Source organism: Zonotrichia leucophrys, chromosome 4, assembly GCF_028769735.1.
Source record: "Zonotrichia leucophrys gambelii isolate GWCS_2022_RI chromosome 4, RI_Zleu_2.0, whole genome shotgun sequence".
Taxonomy (NCBI): Eukaryota; Metazoa; Chordata; class Aves; order Passeriformes; family Passerellidae; genus Zonotrichia; species Zonotrichia leucophrys.
This window is the reverse complement of record NC_088173.1, coordinates 365,734-386,420: the sequence shown is the minus strand read 5'-3', so window position 1 is coordinate 386,420 and position 20,687 is coordinate 365,734. Positions and strand designations below refer to the sequence as shown.

Below are 20,687 nucleotides of genomic sequence, written 5' to 3'. Positions count from 1 at the left end.
CATAAGAGAGGATAATTTACCATTTTATTAATTGTCCTGGTCTCCCAGGTAACAAATGGCAGAACAAAAGGAAGTGTCCTCAAGTGGTACCAGGCGAAGTTTAGGTTAGATGCTGGGAAAAATTTCTTCACTGGAAGAGTATTAAGACATTGAAATGGGCTGCCCAGGGAAAAGAGGTGGAGTCATCATTCCTGGAAGGGTTCAGAAGATGTGTGAATGTCACACTTGGGGATGTGGATCAGTGGTGAACATGGTACTGATGGGGAAATGGTTGGACTCTGATATTGAAGGTGTTTTCCAGCCTAATGATTCTATGAATGCTGCCATGAAATCTTACCATTCATCACATACAAGGCTAAGCATGTTCCAGATACGTATTTGCAGAGAGAAAGCCTAAGAACTGGAGCCCTTTGAAATATGGTCTAATATGTGCCCCAAAGATTGCGTCATCTCTCTGTTAGGTCAACTCTTCCTATAGTCTGGCTCATGATTCCAGTTTTTATCACCCATTCAATAGCTTTTTAAAATAATATTTCATTGCTTCTTTCCATGCATCCCTTCCTGCTTGGGAGGGATCCTTATAAACATCCATGGAGCTGTCTTAATTTCGTCACTCTGATTTTTAAAATTCTCATTTGACTTAATGGCTTGTAAAAAATGATGAGCTGCTGGTGTGCTGTGACTGGCAGGCATCCTGTCAGGAAAATATTCTTCAGTAATTAGTGTCTGCTTCACTGTTGGAACATCGTTGTAGCTTCCTACCTTATGCTTGGATTGTAAGATCCTAGGAGGAAGCACCTTCTTGGAATTCTGTGGGTGGACAGCAACTGTGAAAAATTAGTATAAACTAGAAACCTAAACCTTTCCACACACACACTTCTGTAATTAAAGTAATGAGTAGTAATAATTTAAAAGCTCAAGTTCTTTCTAAGATTCATGCTATTGCTTAAAAATATTGGTTGTTGTACAGTTTTAGTTGTGATTCTTTTTGGGATATAGGGAAAAGAGAATGTGAATTTAGCCAAAGATCTTTCTAGAAAGATAATTTGTAGTTTCAGTGATATGAAAAAAAATTTAACATAGATGAAATCAGATTTTTGGAAAATCTGAATTTGCTTCTATTACTAAGTAGTCTCACTGAAATTGGCATTTAACAAAGCACTTATTGGAGTTGTTGAGGCAGCTGGTTCTTGGTTAGGATAGCACGCCTTTCTCTGTGTCTAAGTCTGAAAATACTGTGTATCTCTAAGGCTGAATAAATTCAGTATTCAGATATGTTTCCTTGGAAACAACTCATAATTTAAAAGCACATGCAGCAATGCAGCCCTTATGTAATTTATTAATGTGAATGACCTGGCTCTCGTGAGCCATATTAAACAGATCAGCCTTTATTGGCAGGAAAAAGGAATTTTCTTTGATTACAAATACAGCTTTCAAAGTACTATTAGATATGAGTAGGGTTGATACTGCTGCTATTGTGTCAAATTGTGTTGCCCATTTGGATGAAAAAATTCAATCACTTTCTTCCTGAAGAATATGAATACTCAGGACATTCTCCCTATCTTAAGAACTTCCATCTTTATTGCTGCTAGAGTGCTGCAATTTAGAAGGGGTTATGCTGCTCTTCCTTTTCTAAGATACCACATTTCAGGGAATAGAATTCCTAACTTGAGTTTAAACAAAGGAAAATTTTCTTTTCAGTTCCTTCTCAGGGCACTATTTCAGCTATGTCCTTATTTGTATTGCAGTAGAATGAGTGATCCTCACTGGTCTATATTTTAGACTCATAAAAATATATAGTGTCTCTATTCCAAAGCAGTCTCCAGACTGGAATAAACAACACCTCAGTTAAGAATACAGTACTGCAGAGTTGTTTGAGGCAGGGAATTATTTGGAATGAGAATGGCCCAGTCCTGTTCAAGGTGGCAGAAGGAAGTTGTTCATGTTCCCAAGCCTTTTAACTGCTGAGATTCCAACCTAGCCAACCTAAGTCATGCAGCCTGAGAATTCAGTTCAGCTTTCTGAGGTGTCAGTGAAAGTACCTGTCAAACTGCCTGTGTACAAGGTCTCTGATAAGTAACTTTACTTGTGTCTTCCCTCAACCAGAATACATTACTTATCCTTCCATTCTTTTTTACTTCTTTCTTTACAAAGCTGCTGAAATGGTCTCCTACAGTCAATGAAGTGGGTTTTTTTGGTTTTGTAATCATCATCTTTTTAAAACAAAAGATCAAAAATCAGAAGAGTTATAACAAATAATTTCTCTTCTTGAATTTATTGTACTACTCTGAGTTTGAAAGGCTTTGTTGTCCCAGGCATACTTCCCTAAAATTGCCTATTTGGCCTGATGGGCTCTGTTTTCAGTTCGCTGATATGTCTGAGATAATTTTGCAATCCCCTCTTTCTTGTGACCTTTTTTCTGTAATACAAACACCTCAGACTATGTAGACATAGATTTTATACTGTTTGTGTATTTGTTTAAACAGATTTGCCATGTTCCACAATGTCAGGATACCAAAAGAAAACATCCTGAATATAGCTGGAGATGTCACAGCTGAGGGGAAGTACTCAAGTTCTATCAAGGTACGAAACAAGATCTTGTTTCATGAAATAGACAAAGGTATAAGTGGGTTGAGAAACTGAGCAATGGGCCTCTTATGTCAGGAAGACCTGAACTTAAGAAGGTTGTTGGCAATTTCACATGAGGTATGAATGTTGTTTTTTTAATTGAATTTCAGAGATGTCTCAACTCACCTTGCTGACTTTACTGAACTTTGTGGTTTCTGCATGACCCCACTGATCCCAAAGAGTTTAGAGTTTGACTGTGTTCAGGCAAGACTGTTCTGAGTCTCACCTGAATGCCTCATCTGAACGAGTCAGGAGACAAAACTGACAAAATTGCTTCTTCTCATGCTACCAAGTTGCATCTTTGTGGGGGTAAAATGAAATGTTAGCCTCAGCATTCATTCTGTGCCTTCTATTCATTCAGGAGGTTAAAGAACGTTTCAGTGCAGCTCTGGGATCCTTGTCCAGTGGCAGAATTATGATCACAGGACTTTCCACAACCAACTTAAAGCTTGCCTTGGCGATAGCCATTCGCTTCTCAGCAGCTCGCCGTCAGTTTGGACCCACTGAGGATGAAGAAATACCTGTCCTTGAATACCAAACACAGGTAAACACTTTGGAATTCTATCTACAGACTTCTATGTAATGAGACTCACGTTCAGAGCTACTGCAGATCACAGTACGGACTCTGAAGTTAGTGAAATTAAAGTTGTCTCTGTGTCACCTGAAGCATCGTTCCAGTACAGCTGTGGGGGTTCATTCCAGCTCAAAAACTTCTCCTGGCATGACCAGGTTTTTAGAACAAGTTCTGGAAGAGCAAAACAAAAAAAAAAATTCATGTTTTCTCTGAAGTAGCTGGAAGCATTTGTCTTTTAAAATAGTAACCTTGTAAGAGAAAGGCTGTCTTACATACACATGCAAAAGTACTGCAGATGTAGAAAGTAGAAAGTAGCATTTGTTTCAAAATATCTGTGCTTCTTTTGTTTCTATGCTGTTTCTCATTTGTAGCCTGAATGCTTTAAAAGTATAGAACTCAAAAACATTCATTGTGGAAAACTCTCAAGCTAATAGTGATTTAAGAGGATTATAACCAAGGTTTACCTGCAGTTGATGCTAATGAGAAACACTTTTTGCTCTGAAAAAAATAAAACAACTGTATGTAGAATAACTGGGAAAACTCAGATCTGCTGAATGACAGAGGTTATATAAAAATGGTGAAAACAAACCTGCCCAGTTGGTCCTTGCAGTGTGGGTGCCTTTTTCCGGGTCGACACTTATCTTGCAATGTTGAAACATTTCTTGAATTTCTGAAAAGTGGTGGAAGGTGCCTTCCTTCCACCATTTCTGGAAAAGCCAGGGTCTGCTTTCCACTGTTCTTTGAGTCTCTCAGTTTCTCCCAGTTTTGGCTTGTTCTGTGGGTTCCGCTTGCTGAAACTCTCATTCCCTTCTTCCTTTACAGCAAAGACTTTCAAGCAGCTTTTCTTTTCCTTCATGAGCCCCATGAAATGGTTACAACCTCTGTATGTTTGTACTGAGGAAACTTATGAGTCGTGACTTATCCTGACATGCCAGACATTATATAAACACATGGCAACAGTATGTCTTTGGTCCCCAAAGCTTCAGTGAACTTTTTCCCTGGTTTAAAAGAATGCTTATCACAAATTCATGAAATGTGAGAACTAAAACAATATAACTATAACTTGTATAAAGAGAACAATAACCACCTATAACATAATTAAATGTAATTAAATTATATTTTAGGTGGTTGTTGTTCTCTTCTCTATTAAGCAGATTTCCATTTAGAGCACAGTAAAAATCAACGAGTTGGTTCAATATAGTAACTATTAAAAACATATATCAATTTGTAATCAAATAAATTTAATTCTTTTTTTTTTCCAGCAATGGCGTCTTTTACCTTATCTGGCTGCTGCATATGCCTTAGATTATTTCTCAAAGTCCCTGTTTGGGAACTTTGTAGAGTTTTTTGCAGGCGTTTTGGCAAAGGACAGGAATCAGAGACAGGTGAGATGTTTACAGATTTCCTCTTCACTGAGTTCTTACTATAATAATCTGGGAATTGTTCAATGGAAGACCAATTTAGAAGTCTTATGCTTTCTTGTGATCAGGAATGATAGAGCAATGTGTCAGAAATATAGGGCATTTAAAGTACTGATTGAAGTTGCATTAGAGAAGCATTCAGATTAGTTTTGATGGAGTGATTAACATTTTATTGATTTCTGTGGGATTGAAGGTTGTGTTCTCTTGCAGAATTTTTTATCATAAATATATTATGATGTTGTAAATTCTGCTTATAACTGTTGTAAATGAATATACAGGGAGCATATATCAAAGTGAAAATTTCTGAAAATATCTTAATTCCTGCACAGACTCTCTGAGTCTGACTTGAGTTTGAAATTCAAATTCATGCATTAAAATAAATATTTTTAGTGAATAAAGTTGACTTCTGAGCCTTAGTACTGAATTTTTCATCCACAGTCAGCCCACTGAAAGTCATCCCTTTACAGAAGAAATAGTTTAATCTATGAGTCTCTGTGCAAGGACTGATTCTTATCAAATTAAGTGCAGTATTGTGTTTTTACAGCATATAAATTTTATATATTTTTATAATTTTTGGCAATAAAACATTTTAAGGCCTACGTACTGCTGTGTATTTCTCAAGTCTTTCTTAAGTCCTCAAGCTTTTTTCAGCTAAAGCTCACTAAATAATTTGTACTAATGGTAGTGTAGAGTATTTTAATTTCTCCTCTTTCCACAAAACACAGAAGAATCTGTTTGACTCGGGTTTGATATTGGGTTTTTACCTGATACTTCATCTCTGGATGTCTGCAGTGCAGTCACTAATCTTAGGGGAAACAGTGGCTATCAGGAAAAAGTCATGATAGGAAAGAATCTTGCTGTTAAAATTTTTAAGAATGTAATTCTTATGAATTCCTTTTGTTCTACAGGAGATCTTAAAACAAACAACATCAATCAGGGAGGTGCTCTTAAATAAGCTTTGGTTGTATCAAGCCCCATGTCCAGAAACCAGAATTCTAAATGCATTTGCAGAAGAAGGTCAACAGAGTTAGTGTAAATTCAGGCCACTGTAATTCTCTGGAGTCTCTCAGGGTGTACATAAAAATTTTCCTCCTCTTTGCAAAACTGATGCTTAAAAGATCAGTGAGAACTGTGTAAGGCAATAAACTGTAACTATCCTATTGCTGGCTAGGGAGAGAGATACTGCTTGTGTCACAGAGGGAATAGAAGCTTTTTCTGGACAGGCCACCCTCAACCAGCTGCTTCTCCATGTTTGGGAGGGAAAGCTTGGCAGGTGCTGAATCAACTCACTCAATGCTGGTACAGCTGAGCTAAGATGCACCCATGTGCCCATTATTGCTGTCTCATGTAGGAAAGCTGAAGGTTCCTCAGTTGTGGCAGGGTTTTCTGTGGCACCAAAGAATACACGTTGCACTTAGATAGATCTCAGAGAATTTTATGTCTGTATTGCCAGTTATTGTTCATTATAAAGCAGTACATGTATCTATGGCTTTAGCTGGTCACCAGTTTAATTTCTATGAAATTTATTCCTCATTTATAATTTGTTTTTCACAAAGGCTGATTTGGGACGTGAGATTCATGCTTTATCTGCTGCCAGCAAGTCACTGGCATCTTGGACTGCTCAGCAGGCAGCCCAGGAGTGCCGAGAAGCTTGTGGAGGGCATGGTTACCTTGCCAGTAAGTTACAGACACTGCATGCACTGATCAGAAAGAGAATGGTTACTTTGATGTGTTCTTTGACTGCTGTTGTGCTATGATTTCTGAATTTTAGTAATGTGTTTAGAAAGTATTTTATCCTCATATACATATTTTTAAATGTTATTTCATACTTGAAGTCATAAAAAAATCCCTAAACCCATACAGGATCTGCATCAGCATTTAGACATACTGTACAAGTAATTCAGTCTCAGTTTCAAATCTAAAGATGCAGACTTTATAGATGAAAATTTCTCTTGTAAGTTTAATGTAGCACTTTTCTAAAATCTTTACGGTACAAGGTAATCAGTGAATTTTCAAGCTCATCTGTTTGTAACAGTAGTTTTACTTACGAGAATAGACGAAATTTGTGACAGAATAATTATTTAATCTCTCTTAGCCTCTACTAATATGTTGCAATATACTGAACTGTGCACTTGTTCTTAAGTGAATCGTCTGGGTGAAATCCGAAATGACAATGATCCAAACTGCACATATGAGGGAGATAACAATGTCCTGCTTCAGCAAACCAGCAACTACTTAATGAGCTGGATGAATTACATAAGAGGTATGTTTTCATTGTGGAATCTTAGTGCACCTAACAGTGTGTGGCTAATGGAATTAGGAGGTATTTTCATACTGAAAGCAATTTACAGTCATTTAATAATTTTGTGGAGCATAAATAATGTGCTTCAGACTCCCATCATATGGTACATTCACAATACAGAAATATTTGCTGCAAGAAATATTCTGTCTCCTGTCTTGCAGCAGCTAACTAGATGTTTTGCCATCCCTAATCAGGTTAAGCCATGTCTTACTCCCTGAGAAGTGCAGTTTAGTTCAACTGAATTACCTCAGCACTGCATCCTGGTCTGAAGAGCTGTCTATCTACATGGGCAGAGAATCATGGCCTTTGGTTTTAAACTAGAAGATGAGAGATTCAGATTAGATGTTAGGAAGAAATTCTTCTCTGCAAGGGTGATGAGACACTGGCACAGGTTGATTAGAGCACTTGAGGATGCCCCATCCCTGGAACTGCTCAAGGCCAGGCTGGATAGGGCTTGGAGCAACCTGGTCTAGTGCCCTTGTCCAGGATGGGAGGGTTAGAACAAGATGATGTTGAAGGTCCTTTCCAGCCCAAACCATTCTATGATTCTGTGACTCTGTATTGGTAAAGTCATCATAAGTCTGTTTATTGTACTTGGAACAGTTCATATCACCTGACTTGGTAGCAATGTCCATCACCACATCTTGGAGTTCTCTAGATTTTGTTTCAGTTTTCCAGCAGTGAGTTTCACTAGCATCTTACAGAGCTGGAAAGCTCAGCAGTTGGAGTTGAATCTTATGGGGAATAATTACAGGCAGTGATGTCAGGTTTTTCCACACTTGTCTACCAGTCCTCTTTTGGCTGGACCAGGCCGTAATAAAATAAGTATTATGGTCTAATTGCATTTGGCCTGTCAAGTGTATGCATGGCTTTGTAATAGGCTTTTAGTTCCAAAACGTCTGATTTCTTTTCTCATAAATCATTTTTATTTTCTCTGGTATTTCAGATAAAGCTCCTTTTGAATCCCCTTTGGGAACAATAAACTTTTTGCAAGGCTACCATCATATTCTTGGCTGGAAATTCACAGCCATTAGTGTTGAAGATTGCATGGACTCCTCAGGTAGGCTTCTCCTGTTATTAGACTGATTCTAGAACTTTAAATTCCTTTCCAGTGGAAAGGATCCAGAGATTTGAGATTCAGCCTCTGTTGCTTATTAGATATTTGTCATATTTGCTGACATTTCTTGTATTACATGCATTTTTATTTACTAAGAACATAGTTTGCATTTCAAAATACATTCTATTTCCCCCAAATTCATTTCTGGAATGGAGGATAACATCAGATATTATTTTTTCTCTTTTGTTCCCTTAAAATAGCATCTCTGAGTTAGGGTTTTTCGCCACTTTATTGCTGTTTTCTGGTTCTAAGGGGATTGATTGCCACTATCTTCTATCACTAAAATAGCTTATTTTAGAAAACCATACAAGGGATGTTGAAAAGGCATGAAGTTCATCTGCTTTTGACAGGTGCTTTTTGTTGTGTAGTGAAAAATTAGTAATGGTGGAAAAAGAGTTTCCTGTAGTTTTCCTGATTTACTCTGCTATAATCAAGTCAAGTATGACATTAGATGCTGTTCCCATTTGTGTATCACTGAGCCCAGATTGGCCCTTGGACACAAAAGTTAAAAAGAATACCAAAACCTAATAAGAGAGCAACAGCACATGTTCTCTCCTCTCATGCAATACCTACTGAACCAGACCATAGTTAAAAATGTCAAAATCTGTTTCTTGATCCATTCTGTTACAAACTGGACTGTTAATCTAAATGCCTTAATTTAGGCAGCATGTGAACACTCCCTATGCCATCAGGTATCCTCTACATGAAATCTTCAGCTAAGAAACAAGATGGATTCATGCAAGGACCTCATGCTGAATAACTTTTTACCTTAATAGTTCTAGGCTGCTCTTAGAAATATGACACAATTATGTACAAAGCTAGTAATTTAAATGTGATTACATTCAGCTACCAGTGAAAACCGTGTTGCAAGTCACATGCTTCCTGTAATTGTGGAGTGTCTTCTGTTCTTGTATTCTCAGAAGAGACTTTGTACTTTGCAGGCCTAAGTCTTCATATGGGAAAAAAAAAAGCAGCAAAAAAATTTATTTAAGTAAGAAGTGTAAACTGAGCTGTGGATACACCTTGTCTTCCAGCTTGGGGTCAGTTTGAAGTAGTGTATGGCCAGACATGATTATGTCTTCAACTGTACCCTCACAATCTGACTGTTGTCCCCAGATGTTTATTGTATCTACATTAATGGAAAAAGTGACATGTCAATGGATTGATTAATTGATGGTTTCACTTTTCGTCTCAAGTAACAAAATCTGGGGCTGGCAGTAGAATTTTCATGTGACTTTTTGCATCATAACTGTGAATGTTAAAAATTTTGCTTTTTTCTTTTTCATAGTTCCTTTAGCAGCTTATAAATGGTTGGTTTGCTACCTGCTCCGAGAAAGTGACCTAAAAATGATTAAGGAGAAGCAGGCTGGACAAAGTGATTTTGAGGCAAAAAACAACTGTCAGGTAATACTTAATAGTCTTTCTTATTTTATTCATTTCTTTTCATCCAAGTCTTTCAATTTCTGTTAGTTTTATCTTCTTTTGTCATAAAGTATGATTTCCTGAACCATAAAGCAGCAAGTCAGATAACTAATACTTAATACTTATAAAACTTAATACCTGACCATGTGCATTGGACAGAACATGATAGCATGAGGACAGTTACCATCAGTAGAAATCTTCCAGGATATATTCAGGATATATTTCCCTTCAGAAAAGTTGCAGGCATGTGCTGTGTGATGTCTGCAATTTTGATAGCACAACTTCTGAAGACTAAATCTGTTAGTATTAAATACACTGCAGCATGTGATTATTACTTCTCCATCTGCACTTGTGGCCAAATACATATTGTAGGAAAGAATCTTGCTCTGGCAGGTAGGTAAACTAGATGACCTAATAGGTCTTTTTCATCTCTAATTCCTATAGTGCAAAGTACTCATGAAAGATACCAGACTGACAGCACTGGAACCTGAAAAGGAAACATTGACAATTTACATATAGCAGATCCACTCTCTTACCAGAGAGTTTTAACAGCTAGGAATGGCTTAACTCCAAATTTCAGTATTTATCCCTAAGCTCACCAGATTCATCTACTACCTCCATGAGAAAAATTGGTTCACATCCAAGGAATGAGCACTTGTCTTTTGTCACTGAGAAAGGTCAGTTCCCTGAAGATGCTTGGTGTCATTTACTTTATCTGCAAAGCTAAAAAACAGCAGGAAGGAATAGTCAACATTCAACTCTGCACCTAGAAAGTCCCAGCCCGGCTTCAACAGGGGATGATCTGTGTGAAACCACTAATAGGGGGGAGAAAAATCTTTCCTGCTTTTAGCCTAGAAGCAGCTTATAGAGAAATTCTTCAGGGTCAAATCCAGACTGGGAATTGCCAGAAACTCCAGGCTGATTGCCTGTCAGTTAGCCAGGTTTTGGTGAAGCTGGTGTTTGGGCCAGTGCATTAGAATGGTGAGCTCAGAAGTATGAAGATTTTTTTATCTATTATATTTAAAATTCAAAGAGGTTCAGGCACACAACTGCTTTTGGGATAGGTGTTGGTATGCTTTAGGTCATTAGTTTTTCTTTTCTCCCTACAATTCATCCTCAGGACAGCAGGACTTTTTATTTTAAATGTCATGCCTCAAAAACATTTGAAAATTATTTACAAGCTATGCTTTGAAGACATGTATATATTTGATTTAAAACTTTCTGGGCATGAAGAAACACTTTTCTGTCAGCCCAGTTGTTGACTAATACAAAATATTTGTTCATGCGATGGGGGATCTGGAAGAGATTCCTAGCCTATCCCTAGGTTATTTTGGTTTGGGCACAGCTTGATAGAAACAGTAGAGAAGTGCAAGCAATGGGAAAGAGGAAAATAGAATTATAGGGGAGAACAACAGGAAAATAATTATTAATGTTTCATTTGGGATGTTAAGATGCATTTCATTCTGACTAGAGAATTAGCATATCTCAAAAATACATCTAGTAAGGGGTCAGTCCTCCTTAATGCTGCAGAGACTAGAGGATGTGTATTTTGCTGTAAATAATAATTTATAAATGTTTTTGAGCTTGGACATAAGTGTGCCAGTGGGCAGCTGCTGTCGAGAGAGACAGTGATCTTTGGAATATGCTTTCTTTACAGGCTGCAGTGGATTTAAATGCAAGGGTATTGCAAGTATTTAAAAGAAAAGAATTAAAACTAATCAACTAATTCTACATGGAAAAAATTAAACACCCAAACCTTAACAAAACCAACTTAAAACAAACATGAGTTACATCATTGCAGCAAGTCAGCCAGGACAGGAATGGCATCATATTCCCCTGCTGTTCACCAGCTAGAATGTTGTCAGTCAGTAATCTATTCCATGGCAGCACATACAGCAAAGCTGAAGTGTGTAAGTGAAAGAAGTGTTCCTGTGTAAGTACATACAATCACTTAAGGTTATGTACTTTGCATTAAAGTAACTGGTGACTTGTCTTTCTCATCAGATAGTTGGGAAGGACTAGTTGAATAGTTCCTTCAAAACATACTGCAATCTATTGCACTCCATCTACAGAATCCACTCATGCTGACATGATCAGATTTTTGTTTATTATTTGAAGGGACTGTAGTAACTTTTCAATAGGAAGATTTGTATCCTCTTTATAAAACTCTGGATCATATTAAATAAATATAAGCCTACCTTTTTCTTTTTAGATTCACGTAGGTTTCTTAACAATCCTAAAATCAGCAGACCTGATTTTACATTGTCTTCTCTCTCATGTAGCTTCTTGATCCCATAAAGCCTGGCTGAAACTGCCAAATAAAACTGGTAATAGGCATCAGTCTTACCTCTAATAGGCATTTCATGAGACATTCCATAACTAACCTTTGCACAGACATTGTGGAAAGTGTTTTCTCCTGCTGTTAGAATTTCTCCCTCTAGATCATCCCACCTGAATCAGCAGAACTCCACTAACTTCACCAACGCCATTCTGCACAGGCTGAGGGCTGGTTCTTTGTGTTTTGTTCCTCAGTGTTTTTCTGCCGTCTCCTCAGGTGTACTACTGTCGGTCTTTGGCTCTGGCTTTCATTGAGCACACGGCCATACAGCGCTTCCACGACTACAGCCACGATCCCGGCGTCCCCGCAGCTCTGCAGCCAGTGCTGAGGCATCTCAGTGCTCTCTATGGGCTCTGGTCCTTGAGTAAACACCTGGCTGTGCTCTACCAAGGTGAGGTCAGCTCCCTGAATGTGCTGTGCATGTCACTTTTATAAAAAGTACCAAAAATATTCCCTGGACAGGGCAGAGAATCCTAGTGATGATTTATGTTACAGGATTTTCTTACTGCTTGTATAATACAGAACAATCATTCCCGACCAAATTTTCAGGAGCAGGAATCTGCAGTGAAAAATTAACCCAAAAGTCTCTCTCTTACCTCAGAGATGATGGAGAGAGAAGAGGTTTTGCTGTGATCCAGTGCTTGTGTGACAGGATGAGGGATAGGCAGCAAGATGCTGTAGTGCAGCACATTCTGCAAAAGGCTCTGCATAGCTTAGATTAAGAGTTTTGCAGTCAGCTCATTAATGAAAGACTGTCAGTTCAATTACACAGGTGCAGTTGCTTACTCTTGACTACTGAACTCATGAACTTGGCAAAAAGTTTTTAGCAATGTAATCTTAACTAGTATAAGCTTCTCTGTGAATATTTTTAAGGTGGCTATGCTTCGGGGGAACAACCTGGGAAATTTATTCAGGACGCTATTCTGAAGCTATGTTACAGGGTAAGCCTGTTTATTGTGATTCAATACAGAGTATATAAACACTAAAAATGAGATACATAGCTTACAGTCATCAGATTATTCTGTACTTCATGGGGTAAGTTAACTGGCTATTACATTAATGGTTTCTGAATCATTTTCTGTAAAGTTTAGCAACTCACTCACCCTGAATCTAGTCTTAATTTATTTCAATAAATGGAAAACAATATGTCCTACCAAACAACACCATAGCATTTGTGGCCTTGCAATCTTCATTGGAAAGCCAGTGAAATATTTCAACACAGTTCTTTTTATTTCATTTCTGAGTGAGTTTGTGGGGTTTTTTTCTTAACACTAAAGCTTTCCAAACTGCAACATATTCTTTGCAGGTCAGCAAAACTTCAAAAAAGAATCTAGTCATTATATTTTTAAAGTCCAAAATGATATGTGTTTATATGTGTAAACAGCACCATATTGGTTAAAATGTGTTTAAAACCCCCTATGTAAAGGAGGAAAACATTTGAAATACAGTCTTTTTTGGCAGTTACCCTGGGAGTTAAAGAAATTGAAATAAATCTAGGCTACTAATTGTAGATTTCTCTTAAATTATCAAAGTTGGTACTTTATGAAAGTAATTTTTATGCTGCTCTGTAGTTCAGCCTTAGACAGCTGCAGAAGTTGTCAAATGTGTCTCTTTTGGTTTTAAACAGTTGAAAGATGATGCAGTTGCCCTGGTTGATGCCTTTGCACCTTCTGACTTCATTCTCAATTCTGCCATTGGTAAAGCAAGTGGAGAGGTAAGAAAACCCATTGTAAAATTTGTAACTTTATTCATAAAGAAGATTATTGCCTGTAATTAGCCTTAACATATTCAAGATATTTCACAAGTACAAAAGAAAAGAAAGACAATTTTTCAGTGGAAAATACTACCAGAGTTAAATTGATGTCAGCAGAAAATGAACTTTTTCATTTACTGGAGATACACTTCAGTGGGAGACTTGTATTGCTGTAGTTTGCTGTTGTGGGCATCTGTGCACTCAACTGAAAGAGGGCTGAGAGAAATTTTTTGGTGTAGTTACACAAATCTAGAGTTAAGAGCATAAGAAGGGCCATGCTGGATTCACTTCACAGAATACTCTGTGGCTGACAGGGATGGATGGCCAAAGAGAACACTGGGAAACAGATGAAAAAGTGAGGTGTTCTTTTCCTGATGTCTCAGCTGTTGGCAGTTTAAGAGATGTCCCATGTCACAGGTTCTGTTGGTGTCATTCTGTTTAGTAGCCACAGATGTAGCTATTCTCCATTTTCTCCCATCCATTTTCAAATTCAGCTGTCGTTTGGTTTTTATCATACCATCATTTCTACAATTTAATTATGATTGCTGTTAGAAAATACTTCCTAGTCCCAGTCCATATCTATTTACCATCTGTGGGAGCCTTTTCATTCCTCTGACAGACCTTGTTTTCCTTCTCTGTGTATTTTCTGCTTCTGCCATATCATTTCTGAAGTGGCATAACCACACCTACAAGCAGGACTCAGTGTAGGTGCACCATGGAGTTGGCTACAACAGCTCCTGCTCTCTCCCTTCCTTTTTTTTTTTTTTTCTTTTTTTTTTACATATTTCAAGATCTGTCTTTATTCCAAAATCTCAGCAAAGCAAAATTCTTGCTTACTGAGCCAAACCTACTCATCAGCGCTGAGCTGTGGGATAACTGTTCTGCAGAGACCAGTGTCCCAGCACAGCAGTTTGGGTTGGTGTGGATGGATGCTGCAGACAATCCCTGGAGCCTGGGGAGCCTGCCAGGATGTTTGACAGGAATGCTGCATCAGACTCCGTGGATTTCAGTGTTTCGTGTGAATTCTTGTCTGAAGTTGCCCCTTGTTCCCATGGTGATCCAGCAATACAGAGGGCAGAACAGATGTTTCTAAGCTGACCTAACACAATGATTACTTTGTTAGCAGTCTCTGCAAACGAGGCAGGAAAGGCTGGCTCTACCTATCCAGCCATCTCCTAGAGGGCTTTAATCATCACTGGAAACTTTGTTTCCATTTTTATAGGTTTGTTGAGGATTAAATTAATGCAAGAGGTCATGGGAGGGAAGCTTCAAAAGTAATTCTTCAGAGAAAGAACATAGTTTGTTAGAATGTTAAGAGTATCTGTGTTGGCCAAAAGCCCATTTTAACACAGTTTTTGTCTCTAGCAGAAGCTGTGAGCAGATGCTATAGGCAGAAATGTAAAATATGGTACAAGTACACAGTGATCCATTCCTATAACAGTATCCCCTCTCTAGCAGTCACCTGGAGATTTCTTATCAGTAGCTGATAAAGCTGTCATGATGGATTTGGCTGGCTCTTCATTGGGTACCTCTTAGCTCTCACAAATGCAGAAGCCATAGAGACTCATTAATATTAGATACTAATATTAGGAGTATATGAGAAATGCATGTAGGAATCTAAACACTTCCTTATGTTCTTACTTTTTTATAAATTCATTGAATCATTGAGAAAATAATTTTAATCAGTGCTATTCAACCCATGTTCCATAAAATTCAGGAAGGTTTTCTGAATTGCCTGTAAGTCTGTGATTTTCAACTTGTGTAAATATTTTCAACTGAAATTCACAAAAGGCTGCCAATCCCTCACTCAAAATACTTATTAAAGATCATTGTCTCCTGGATGTCTATGTTTAATCCTCTATTCATTGATTGCTTTGCACCTTCTAAGAACCAATGCAAACATTTTAGTAAAAATTACAGTATTTTAAAGAATAGATTATCCAAGGATAACAAAAAGGAGAATTTAATTCAGGATAAATTGTGTTGTGCTGCAGTGGAGTGCCTTGCACTGTAAGCCACAGATCATAGGTAGAGCTGAGGAAAGTTTTCAAAATTTTTTATAGGCAGCTTTAAGCCCTAAAGAAGAATTCAAATTCTCTTTAAAAGGAACTTTTGATGGTGTGGATAATTTCTTCATAAGAGTGAATCTTTATTCCTCCATAAAAGTGAATCTTAATCTCAGCCTAAGTCTGTGAAGGTATTGCCACATTTATTTCAGGATTAATTAAAACTTGTTAGACAATATTTAATCAAAATTAGAATGGAATAAGTAGTTAGCATTAGCCCATGTAATCAAGGTAAAATATATTTAATATTAAATATATTTCAATATTTATTTAAGTCATCCCAGATATTTAGGATCACAGCGTCTTTTGATGAAGAAAAAAGGCATTTCACTTTATCTCACTGACTGCTTTTATACTACATTATTATTTTGTTACATTGTTCTATCTTACTGCTGAAAATATATTCTTTCTTTCCTGGTTTTCCTATAAAGTTATTTAAAGTTTTAAGCTTTTGTTAATTATGAATTAACAAATATTGTTAAAATTCTACTTTTGCAAAATTTTCTTCTTTTTAACCCTTCTGCAAAAAAATTACAAATTAGTAAAATGACAAATAAGCAATCTGCTCTTGAGAGAAGAATTTCTTATGCTCAAATCAAACATTTCACACTGGGAAAGAAGTTCTGTTCCTTTCCAGAAGTGTGTTCAAACAAAGACAGCAGCAGCTGTCCACGAGTGCTTTCAGACACAGCCCTCAGGTTTGGACAGAACAAAGATTGGCTTAATCTAATCTTGTGTCCAGATTTCTACCTTTGATAGTGCAACTCCTGTCAAGTTGAAAACCAGAGATAGTAAAGATTTCTGGTTTCCTGCTCTTATGCAAGGATGGTCTAAATGATTTACACAGAAATCTGATGTTTACAATACTTTGAAATTTTGTGGTTATTGTTCTGTTTGTTCTTGCCTGTACATAATTATTCACATTTGTTATCTGGAAATTCAATTAAAATCTCATTTCAGCCAATAAGTTAACTTAATAATTTATCTTGCAGATGTTTTGTTTCTTCTCTGTGCATTAATCCTTTTTTATTATTATTTTTACAGTTATACAAAAATATGTGGGGAGAGATCCTTCAAGGCAACAAAGTTTTGAACAGACCTTCGTGGTGGGCAGAATTTTGCATGAATAAACCTGTTATAGGCAGGCTGAGGTCAAGATTGTAAACCAAACAGCTTTCAAGAGTCTGGATGGGCGTGAGATGGATACCTTGTGACAAACATCAGGAGGAAATGAGGCCATATGAATGATGAAAATTGAAGGGATTTTCACCAGGAGGTGCCAAGTTTTAAAATAACTTTGAAATCAAGTCCAACTTGATCTGAGGGACTGTTAACATAATAATGACAAGATCAAGAGCAAAACATCTGCACACTATACATATTTACTCAATTAAATTTTAAAAAAATGAAGATTTATTTTAATCATTGATTTGCAAAGTTTATATTAAAAAGATTTTCCAATCACTCTCTTGTTGATATTTTCATATTACAAAAGGTAAATAATTTAAAAAAAACATTTTCCATCAGGGATTATGAATAAGCTGATAATGGCAAAAAAAATTAGGACAGTCTGGACAAAACCTGTACTGACTATGATTATAGTGAGAGAACATTGGGAGAGCATCTTTCCCTCTGCTCCCCTGTCCTCAGATTGCAGAGAACCAAGCTGAATTGCCTTTCAGAAGGCCAGAGGGGAAGAGGTCAGGACAAGCAATGGTTTCAGTGTCAGCAGAGGCAGGTGTCTGTCCTTGGGGGCACAGGATGTCTCTGGGAGCTCAGTTCTGAGGAACCAAACACTAACGTGGCAGTGTGGAAAGATGGCTCTCATTAGTGGCGCACCCTGTGTTGTCTCAGCTCAGAAGTGGGAAATTGGAAACAATCACACTGTTAGCTTTGAGCTGAAAGGAATGTTCTTTCAGTAAAGATAACTTCTTAGCCAGACTCAGAGCAGACTTAAATGTTAATAATTTTACCACGTCAAGTTCAAGGTCAATTAAAAATTATCACCCTCAACACACTTCAGTTTAGAAACAAAAAAGCCAAAGAAAAAGTCTGAAATGCTATGGCTGTTGTTTATAGTCCCATTGGAAAAATGGATAAAAGCTATCCTGTTAAACTGGGGTTTTTTTTCCTTAATTTCTTTTTCTTCACCAGATATAGTCAGTGTTGCCTGTGGTTTTTCTACCTCTATTCTTTCTGCTTTTCTAATGAGGTTCCTTAGCTCAGGATGTCCTGATAGAAGCTCTTTTTCTTGCAATTGAACTGTAGGGAAGTTTAACCTTCTTTGCTGAAAAAAACAACCCAGTATAAAGCGTTCATTTTCTTTGAACTGTTTTGGCTCTAAAAAGTCCAATAGGTGGCATCATCCTATGGAATAAAAAATAGGTCAATACAGCTAAACACCTATCATTAGATGTTATGGAGTCATGGGGTGTCATGATTATCTTTAGGAATTTTCCATATCAATGGGGCATCCAATAAGTGTCTCAGAAGGAAAGAGGCAGAACTTGTAATTCCCAGTATCCAATGTGAACACCAGGAACTCTGGCAGTGAAAAAGGCAAATGGAGAAGAGGTGCCATGCTGCATTAAATGTAGTAGCATTGATCTGTCAGTCCCCATTCTGCACTATCAATGCTAATCAGCAGCATTGTTCTGCTGTCCTACATGTGTGTGATTTCACCATCACCTCTCAGCTGTCCGTAAGTCCATAAGAAAAGACTGAGTCTTTTCTTGTTCCTTCCCTACAGCTGGGAAACAGCTGTGTGTAAATCTTGTGTATAAACTGTAAGTCTGTTTATGAGGCCTTGGTAGCTCAGAAAAAAGCACAAAGGTGTTTGGCATATAACTTAAGCCAGCTTCATCCCAATAAAAAAAAAAAAACAGCGAAAGTGTGTCACAGTAGCAGAGACCTGGAGACCTGGTGAACCACCAGGATTCTCACCAAGCACATGACAAGATAAACAGACATCCTGTAAAAATATATCCCTAAGCCCTTCCTGCTAATCTTCTTTATTATGACTATTCTGGCAACAGCCAAACTCGCTGATACAAGCTGTGCCTCTCTCTGATGATAGGGACTGTACAAACTGGCAGGGAAAAGTGCTGTTTGTTCTGAAAAGCTCCTAACTTCAACAAGAGCCAGCACAGCAGAGGCTGCACCAGCAAGGACCTGATTATGGGCAGGCAAAGTGGGGTACTCAGTAAAATAGCACAGTTATGGACCCCAAATTTGAAATGTCACAGCCTGCAGTAAGCTTAGAGCCTCCTGGGACCGTTGGGCACCTGGTTGATGGCAGGAGTTACAGACCTGAGCACCAAAGCTGAAATAAGTACAAGCACTGTGAGGCCTTGGGCATTCACTCTTTAAAAAACCCTGCATCCCCAGCCACGGGGTGCTGGTGGCTGCTCACCAGGGCTGTTTGCAAGCTCGGTGCAGGTGTTCAGCAGCTGTCAGGATTTGCATGCCGCAGCAAAGTCTGTCACTCGTTACTCTGACACCCAGTACAAAGCCATGGTGCAGTGAAGGCAGGCTCGTTCCATGGGCCAGAGCCACTCTGCACTCAACATTACCAAAAGTAGTATTTCCTGTATGAATACCTGGGTAACTGTGATCAGGTTTGACTATGAATTTCTGATCTGTGTTTTTAGCCAGATCTGTGTAATCAAATGAGAAGAATTTCCTCTGAAGTCAACAGCCAAAGTTTCCAGATATCTTCTATGTCCAGCTTCTCAGAGCAGGAGAATTTGTAGCTTTGAACTTGCAGAGCTGCAGCATGGAAAGAGAGAGATGTCATGAAATTTGGCATCTGGTTATCTACTAAATCATAGGGCAATAATTCAACAACTACCACAAGATGTCATTATTATATGCAGTTTCTTCCTCTTTGTAGAACATTAAATAAAAGAGGCCTCTGGCAGAACAGAGAAGTCATTTCCCTCCCATTTCAAATGCCAAATAAAGTTGGAAGTGTCATTTTATCTTGGTTGGGGAGCTGGGTCAAATTCAGTCAAATAGCTTCAGTCCAAAATAATTTGGCCTCGGGGATCCATCCTTTTAAGCTGCCACGTGAAGGCACCGGCGAGCTGAATCCAAATAGGTCTGAAAGAGCCCCAAGACTGCTTCCCCAGGGCCCTATGTCCTGCTCCTCTCCTGGAGAGTGGCAGTGTTCTGCTTTGTGACCACCTACCTGCCCATGGTATTTCAAACCAGGTATGTCTTCTGTGTGCTGATGTGACTCAAAGCAAAAAGGTTTTAACAGAAAAACTGAAATTGTTTACATGTGCTGGAACACTGAATGCACAGCTCTCCCTTGCTGATGTGGCAAGATAAATCCATGAATATTTCATATCACCTTTCTAGGAGTGGTAGTTTCAGGAGGAGTGCTTTCTGGGTCAGGTGGAAGCCGTGCCATGCTTTACATCTGTGGATGTGGATTCAGAAGTGCTTGTTTTGTGCAGGAATGAGTAGACTCATATGCTGCTCTTTCTGTCTGAAAGCCTCCTTCCCACTGTAATTAATGATTTATCACATATTCTGCAGGGATGCAAGTTCCTCTTCTGTTTGCCTTTGTTCATATATTTTCCTTACTGAGTTAATGTGTTTTCAAACACAAGTGCTGAGGTCACACCAGCCCATGCTACCAGCACGAGCAGTCTCTCTGTTCCAGCCATATGGACATCACAGGGTGTCCTCTGCTAGCACCACACCTTCACTGGCCTCAAGGGTTTGTTATTCCCACTTCTCATTAGCCTGAGATCACAGTGAGATCATTTTAGCTCGGTTCAGGGGCCTGAGGAGCAGCACAGGCCAGGGGAGCTGCTGCATGAGACACCCATGTGATGGATGCCACACAGCACTGGCACTGGCTGCCCCAGCACAAAGCCTCCCTCTCCTCCAAGCAAGTCAAGTCACAGGTTAATGAGATACAGCAGAGCACGCCACATCAGTTCCTTTCAAGGCAAAGAGAGAGGTAAATGCTGAGAACAGCAGTTCTGCTGACTACCTTGCCTTGTTTTATTCTCAAATATTTGCAGCCTGGTTGTGATTGTTCAGCATTGCCTCAG

At 38.3% G+C, this 20,687-nt stretch overlaps 1 protein-coding gene across 7 annotated transcripts in view; it reads left to right on the top strand.

The window, feature by feature from the left end:
• Positions 1–17,085, top strand: part of ACOX3 (acyl-CoA oxidase 3, pristanoyl) — a 31,790-nt gene extending 14,705 nt beyond the window's left edge. For 5 of the 7 annotated variants that reach the window (XM_064710167.1, XM_064710170.1, XM_064710169.1 and 2 more), the window contains 12 exons: positions 2,487–2,583; positions 2,990–3,172; positions 4,465–4,587; positions 6,180–6,300; positions 6,767–6,886; positions 7,872–7,985; positions 9,331–9,446; positions 11,122–11,145; positions 12,019–12,193; positions 12,676–12,743; positions 13,430–13,516; positions 16,666–17,085. In XM_064710167.1, the coding sequence (XP_064566237.1) occupies positions 2,487–2,583; positions 2,990–3,172; positions 4,465–4,587; positions 6,180–6,300; positions 6,767–6,886; positions 7,872–7,985; positions 9,331–9,446; positions 11,122–11,145; positions 12,019–12,193; positions 12,676–12,743; positions 13,430–13,516; positions 16,666–16,785 (1,348 nt within the window). In that variant the 3' untranslated portion in view covers positions 16,786–17,085. The remainder of the gene's footprint in view (positions 1–2,486; positions 2,584–2,989; positions 3,173–4,464; positions 4,588–6,179; positions 6,301–6,766; positions 6,887–7,871; positions 7,986–9,330; positions 9,447–11,121; positions 11,146–12,018; positions 12,194–12,675; positions 12,744–13,429; positions 13,517–16,665) is intronic. The other 2 variants (XM_064710171.1, XM_064710173.1) reach the window with 1 other exon arrangement.
• The last annotated feature ends 3,602 nt before the right edge of the window (positions 17,086–20,687 follow it).